Source organism: Microcaecilia unicolor, chromosome 3, assembly GCF_901765095.1.
Source record: "Microcaecilia unicolor chromosome 3, aMicUni1.1, whole genome shotgun sequence".
Lineage (NCBI taxonomy): Eukaryota > Metazoa > Chordata > Amphibia > Gymnophiona > Siphonopidae > Microcaecilia > Microcaecilia unicolor.
Genome location: NC_044033.1, coordinates 212,719,142 through 212,726,452, shown reverse-complemented (window position 1 = coordinate 212,726,452; position 7,311 = coordinate 212,719,142). Strand labels below are relative to the sequence as shown.

Genomic DNA, 7,311 nt, shown 5'->3' with positions numbered 1-7,311 from the left:
TTCCTCCCCTGTCTGATCTACCCCCCCTTCCATGTAATCCATCCAATCATCTTCTTCCCTCTCCCTGGGCCCCTCTCTATCCCAGCTGGGCCGCATGGTATATTGATTGCGTATCCAGGGGAACTGAGCTTCTTCCCTCTGCCTCCCCCTAGTGGGTGACGAAATTATAGGCTCAGCCTGACTATCCCCCTGGCTCCCTCTGCTGGAGGTGGGAATCCATTCCCTTGTCTCTGGCCTACTCTCTGCCTCCCTCCTTGCAATGGCTTCTGATACTTGTATTTCCGGGTCTAACTGCTTCAACCTAGCTGTCCTGGCAGTAGCCTTGTCACAATCCTAATAAATAAATAAACTCTCCCATCTTATTTTTTAGGCTTCTAGCATTTGTATATAGACACTTCAAATTGTGATTGGGGAGGGAAAGCCATAGGGAAGATGCTGCCTCTGCATAAAAACCAAGTGAAATGAGTTGAGGTGTTTTGAAGGCACTCCCTGCCATCTCTAAACATTTTCCACTTGACGTGGCCCCTTCTCCAGCCTAACGGTAGAGCTGCCCTTGGGTATTTCTTATGACCTTCAGCATTTTTCATGCCAGTTCTAACCTACTCAGTCCAGTGGGATTTCACAATATCTGCAGCCAGCTTTACATTATGGAGGCAGTGCATCAGCTTTATCTCATATACAGTTTAGTTATTGTGGATATCTTTAAAACCAGGGACAGTCTGAGGACTGGGTTGGAAACGATTGCTTTGCATCTGATCAAGTAGACTCTGGTCCTCCAAAGCTGGTTTAGTCTATAATGTAAACAAATCGAGGGTTACAAAGAAATAGAGCAGCAGATGATGTCCAAAATATTGTGGCTTTATTACAACATCCAAGACTCGACACGAGTCATGTTTTGGCCTAAAAAGGCTTCCTCAGGAGTCTTCTATTAGATGTATGAGGATTCTAAGCCAGGCTTAATGAAATATACTTGTTATCTGATACCTTGCTGCTTGCTTCTATCAAATAAATGTATGAACACTTGAGCTCTCTGGAGTGCAAACTTTTTAGGCCGAAACACAACTCATGTCAAGTCTTGGATGTAATAAAGTCACAATATTTTGGACATCTTCTGCTGCTCTATTTCTTTGTCACCCTTGCTGTGTTTGATTTGTTTGTGTGACTGCAAGGGTTGCTGTTTCTCTGTTTTTCGCCATGTTAGTCTATAATGTGCCATCTGCAACTATCATTTTGTTACACACCAGACTAACAAAGGCTACCCCTAGTTTAAAAATGTTACAGGGAAGGCAGAAGGGTCTAATTAAGGTTTCAACATGCACTTTGCAGATGTACCAATAACCAACCAACATGTGATCTGCAATTTCATCAAAAGTTGGAGTAGGTTTCTGGTGTTCCTCAGATCTCTGGAGATGACAAATTCATTTTCAATGTGGAGAATTAACAGGGACAGATTACATGACTATGCCATGCTCATGTGACATGCTGAGAGCTTCTGAGTCCCTCCTACACTGGCAAGGTGAAAGATCTAATTAGTAGATGTGAAGATAGGCTGAGATAGTGATGAGGGTATTGAATCTGACGATTAAAAATACCAGAGGAGGAGACTAGTGTAGAGGTTTGAATATAGTTGTCAAAAGCAGCTGCTATTATATTTCCTACCACCAGAGGGAGCCATTGTTTAGAATGGCGTTATCACTCACCACCTCACAGTCGTACATCTCGCTTCGTTTCATTATAACCATAGAATGAGCCTTTGCAAAACAATTGCCCAGTTAAGGTCCAATAAGGGCCTTCAGAATGTGAAGTGATTTTCTTCTAACGAAGACAGACGGTAACCAGGTAATGTTTTTTCCCCCTTTATTTAAATTAATTTTCAGAGAACAAACTGTAGGCATTTAGACAACATAGAATGGCATGTGGTTCAGGGTGTGACATTCTACTGTACTGAGACCTTTCGATCTCTCACAGTAGGTTGTGTATTTATTGCCAGAATCAGCGTCAGACGAGGGAATCCCCGGGAAGCTTAAGGAAAGAATACTGGAGCCAGCGTTGCACAGCCTGGAGCTGAGGTCATAGTTTATTACTGTTTTCTGTTTGTGACGTCACAGGAGGCGTTCTGTGCTTTTTACAGTAATGAAAGTGAGTGACAGCAAAAATATAATCCATACACATATACACTTTGCATCAAGAACCAGGATCCCCACATTTTATGTATAAATATTTTTAAATAATAACATTCAAACATAGCTGTAATAAATATAATATTAATATTAAATATATTTAAATGGCATCTCATTTAGATATGCTCATGTGCTCTTCCTTCCTGAGTCATCCTAAAAGTAGATCTGATGTGGGGAAAAAGACATTTTCTCCTATAAATGTCTATCGCTGTTCATGTTGTCTTTCCTCTGGCAGTGTAACCAGGAGCATGTTCACCTCCCTGCTTACGAAATCATGTCCTTAGTCCATATACAGAGACTCACAGACCCAGTCTTCATAAAAGGGATCTCTGTAGCCTTAAACGTTCAAGTTTGGACAATAATTTGGTTGTATGTGAGCTGCTGTAACTTGTTAAGAGTCCAAGTTCTCCCTCTGCTCTTTGTGTCCATGGGAAACTAAAATCCTTTTGCAAACCAGTCCTGCTGGCTCTGCTGCCCTCTGCCTCTGTATCTAGCCAGTCTCCCCCATGGTACAACACCTTTCTGCTTGGAGGGGCCAAACTCCAGCCCTGCCCAAAAGCTCTCTAGTTGCTGATGTTGTGTTCAACAAAAAAAAAAAAAATGGGGGGGTCATGGCCCCTGTGGCCCACCCATTCCATTGCCTATGGTCTTCCCTGTAAGAGCCCAGTGATGTCTAGAGACCCAAAGCATTCGCTTTTTGATGCTAAAGTGGGAGGCTGCCCCAGTGCCAGACTGTTCACTGACAGGTCCTCCCTCTGCCAGTAATCCTCTGGGTGCCCCAGTCTCTCTTCCACAGGAGGGTACTGTTGAGCTCCAGTCCCTGGCACACTGCAGGGTACCAAAGTTGGCAAAGCATCCTCTTGGTTCTCAGTGGCACTGTACACCTGGAAAAAGATGATCCCCAGCAAGAGGACGAGTAGGCGCTGGCCATGGCATTTTTCCTCAGCTGGAAGGTATCTTCTTACCTTGGAAAGAGAGAACAAACCTCACCGTTAATATATATTGTACAAAATAACTTGTTTCTGCCAGCCCTAACCCTGAGACACTTCATTTAACCACAAAGCTCCAGCCAGGTGCCTATTTAAGGATTCCACTGAATATTATATTATATTGGTCATTAATTGTAATCCCCCCATCTCCCACTGGAGCCGATGCAAGAAGCTACCGGGGCGGGAACGTGTGCTTACTGAAAGGTCTACACTCAAATTTCTGGCTGCACAATTCAGAAAGGGGTTTTACGCAGAAGTTAACCTGTGCGGTAGATATCAGCGTTCGCTGCCCTGCTCTTCTTTCTTCTTGCTCCTCCTGTGCACACTGACGCGCTTTTACGTGAAACTGAGGAGCGTCAGCATGCACAGGAGGAACAAGAAGAAAGAAGAGCAGGGCAGTGAACGCGGCTGTGCCGGAGACTGGCGCTAAAGAAGGCTTCGGCTGGCGGGGGTTGTGGATCCCCGCCAGCAAAGGTATTTGTTTTTGCGGGGGAAGTGGCAAGGAGGCAAGGCGGTGAGCAGTGGGGGGGTGAGGTAATGGGGGGGGGGGGCGGCAGCGGGGCAGCACTCAAAATGTGCCCCCAACCTCGGGCTCTGACCCCCTCCCACCGTGAGGTCTGGCTACACCCCTGGAAAGGGCCCCTATGTAAATCACACTGAACTTGATAGGCATGTGTGGGATACAAATGACCTGTATTGTAATGTAATTCCACCATATTATAGAGCAGTACACAGAAGATTTTAAGGGAAGTGCAATGCCAGGTCTGAGGAAGCATAGAAGGGTTAGCGGAGAGGATTTAAGTCCGTTTTTTTTCTCTTTTTGCTGCAAGGATAACAGTGCCTGCAACTTTAAAGGCAGAATGGGGGGGGGGGGGGGGGGGGTGCTGGCACTTTGGTTTTTTTCAGTGCTAGCTGCCCTCAGTGTAGGATATTTTCTCAGCAGTTTGCAGTAGAAGCCATGGGCCTCTTAGCTGGGGTTACTTTGTAAAACACTGTTTGCATGGCTAGCCTCCCTGCTGACAGTCAGCCTTAGTTACACAAGTGGCAGATTTGTGAGGCCAGTTGCTCAAAGCTACTGTGAGCCTGCCACAGGGTTACCGAAGGTTGTAATCACAAGTTAGTGGCCCAGCAGTGCAGAGAGGCCCAAATGCACAAAACCTAACGAGCCTACAACTTGCGTTTTAAACTGGTTCCAGCCAGTTTAAAACGCAAGTAGTTCACCCCGGGCATGCACTAAGGGCATTTTCCCTGCCACGGTAGCAGGCAACAAAAACGGAATGCAAATGTTTGAAAAGCTATTATAATGAGCTGCAGTACCGTTGCAGCCCATTATAATCAGATGCACTACCGTTTTTCCGAATCCCTTACCATAGGAACCCTAACGAGATGTCTGACCTCTTGTTAGGGCTCCTGTGAGGGAATCGGAAAGGAAAAGGGCCCCCAAAAAGGTAAAAAAGAAAAAAAAAAAAGCAGGGAGCGCAGGTGAGGGGCGTCCTTTAAGGACGTACTCTCCCTGCGCTTCTGAGAGACGTCTTTTTTTTTTTTTTTGCAGTTTTTTGTTCTGCTGGCGCTCGTGTTTTTTTCCCCCCTTCTTGAGAGTGTTCGCCGCGTCACTTACCCCTCCACAGCGAAATTTTTCTATTTTCCTGGTTGCCGGAGAATCGGGACGTCCCTTTAGATTAGGCTCCTCTTCCTGGTCTCTTCAGCCAATCAGAGCGCGTTTCACTGACAACAGCCAGCTAAGCCCGCTTTGATTGTCTGAAGAGACCAGGAAGAGGAGACTAATCTAAAGGGACGTCCCGATTCTCCGACTCAGGTACCGAAGGACTAGAGAATGCAAGTGAGCTACAACGAGTAGCTCATTTGCATTCCCTATCGTTGATGCATTCCCGTTCCCTACCGATTCGCTATGAAATCGGTAGGGAACGGGAATTACCAATGTCTTTCATGCATCTGGGCCAGAGGGGCTTACAGCCAGATGAACTAACTCCACGGAAAGAGCCCTTCCCTTACTGATCCCTTAGCGAATCCGTAAAAAACGGGCATGCATGAAGGAAATCACATGCAAATGAGCCAGCAGAGCATACACAGAGCAGCCAATCGTTATGCTGGCTGGTCTGCACATGCCAAAGAGGGCTTCATACACATCTCTCTCCAAAAAAAAAAAAAATGACGTCCTTGATGAGCACTTGGACGTTTTATTTCTTCAGATTTTGTGATGGGCATCCTTTTTGGACGTGTTTTTCTTACGTGCCTGAAATGACCACCGCTGGAGAGAATCGGGGATCAGGACATGTGAGGACGTCCAAATCAAAACTATTTGGACATCCCTTTCGATTATGCCCCTCCAGGTCTCTCTCAGCCTGGAGGGGCATAATCGAAAAAAAGGACGCCCATCACAAAATCTGAAGAAATAAAATGGCCAAGTGTTCGTCAGGGACGTCCTTTTTTTTTTTTTTTTTTTTGAGTGATGGACGTCCAAGTGTTAGCACTTGCAAGGACATCCCTGACGAGCACTTGGACGTTTTATTTTCTTCCGATTTTTGTGATGGGTCCTCTGCACGGGTCCCGCTCACAGCAGCCCCAACAAGAGGTGCAGACCTCCTGTTAGGTTTTCCACAGTGCGTGGGGTCGGAAACAATGGTGCATCGCATTCGCATTATAATAGTAATTAGCTCATTTGCATTCCATTTTCGTTAGCTGCTACCATGACAGGAAAATGGCTCGGAGAACCCTTTTGTGCATGACCCGGTTTACTAGCGCGCTAAACTGGCTAGAACCAGTTTAAAAACCATGTTGCTGGCTCGTTAAGTTTAGTGCATCTGGCCCTGAGTGCGGGCGTTAACTTGCGCAGAAGACATGGTTGCACATTGCATTAAAATGCATGGTAACAAGGCCATTAAATATTTTGCAGCAATGCAGATAAGGAAATGGTGGCTACTGGCGCTCAGCCATGTCCTGTGGAGAGGTTTTAATGCTGGTTTTTGAGATGTAACTGTCAGTTTTGCTGTCTTCTGCAGCCAGAAATGCCTGCAAGTTTTAAAGACTGACAGGAAGTAACAGAGCTTGTGCCCAGATTGCCAACAAAACTGAAAGTGTCACCACACATCAGCTCCTCTTTTGCCTGTAAACGTCAGGCTCCTGAACATTTTATGTGGAAGAAATTTTTGCGAGGTGCTGATATATGCTGACACTTTTGCTTTTAATCTGACATGCACACAAGAAGCCAAGCTTAGCGTGTAAGTTCTGTGTGCATAAAATTTTCATATGTTTAGCTTGCTTACAGTAGAAGGCATGCACTCAGACACATTCGCAGGGATTACTGCATTGGCCCCTGTATTTCTAGGCTGGGTGTCTGGGAGATTTGCAACTATATAAAAAGATATAGCCCCTTAGAGGGACTGACTCGAGCATGGCAGCCGCTGTATAATATACATCGTATAATAATATTGCAATGCCTTAGAACTGATAGTTTTATCTTTTCATCAAAATACCTTGTAAAGTTTGGCATTTCAAGATTCTCCCTGCAATAAGAATGAACTTACCACTGGCGGATACAGCACTTTCCTGCATCGCTTCCTGCCTCTTGTCTGAGAGGGGACCGACTGTTTTGCTCCTGGGGTCTTGGGCAAGGGATCAAAGGTGAAGAACTGGGTTCCTGGGGGTGTCTTGCCCAAAGGGTGCAAGGTCCTGCTAGGCTGAGACATTGTTAGCTGTGCTGGGGGCAGGTGGACAGCTGTGGCAGACACTGTCACCTTCAGTCCCCTGTGATGACAAGCCCAGCTCATCTTCAGAAGAGAAATGCTCTGGTTTATATATATATAAATGTATCTCAGATTTTTCCCTCCACAATGCACAGCTCATGATCAACAGGACTATTTATGAATAGAGCTGGCTATGCCCCCATCAAGGGGGTGTGTCTTCAACCTTCCAAAGCCCGCCTCTCTGGCTCCTGATTGGCTGATGTTGACAGCACTGCTCACACTCATTACCCTGAACTCCTGAATGAGTGGGGAGAATTTGGAAACAGTAGACATGTGTTTTTCAGGGAAGGAGGGGTTGTGGGTATTTTAACTGGAGTTAGAAACATAGAAACATGACAGCAGATAAAGGCCATATGACCCATCCAGTCTGCCCATCCT

The 7,311-nt window shown here is 45.8% G+C and overlaps 1 protein-coding gene across 1 annotated transcript; it reads right to left on the bottom strand.

Annotated features, from left to right (window-relative positions):
• Positions 1-1,840: 1,840 nt before the first annotated feature.
• IER3 (immediate early response 3) lies at positions 1,841-7,005 on the bottom strand. The gene is made up of 2 exons (XM_030197422.1): positions 6,715-7,005; positions 1,841-3,145 (listed from the first exon to the last, which is right to left on the bottom strand). Exons 1-2 carry the CDS (start codon positions 6,955-6,957, stop codon positions 2,822-2,824), a joined length of 567 nt encoding a protein of 188 aa, XP_030053282.1. The 5' UTR covers positions 6,958-7,005; the 3' UTR covers positions 1,841-2,821.
• Positions 7,006-7,311: the final 306 nt, after the last annotated feature.

Excerpts from the sequence above, each read along its gene's own strand:
- IER3 (XM_030197422.1), bottom strand. The coding sequence starts at position 6,957 with ATGAGCTGGGCTTGTCATCACAGGGGACTGAAGGTGACAGTGTCTGCC. Across the intron at positions 3,146-6,714 it reads AAGTGCTGTATCCGCCAGTG|GTAAGAAGATACCTTCCAGC; the intron begins GTAAGTTCATTC and ends TCTCTTTCCAAG.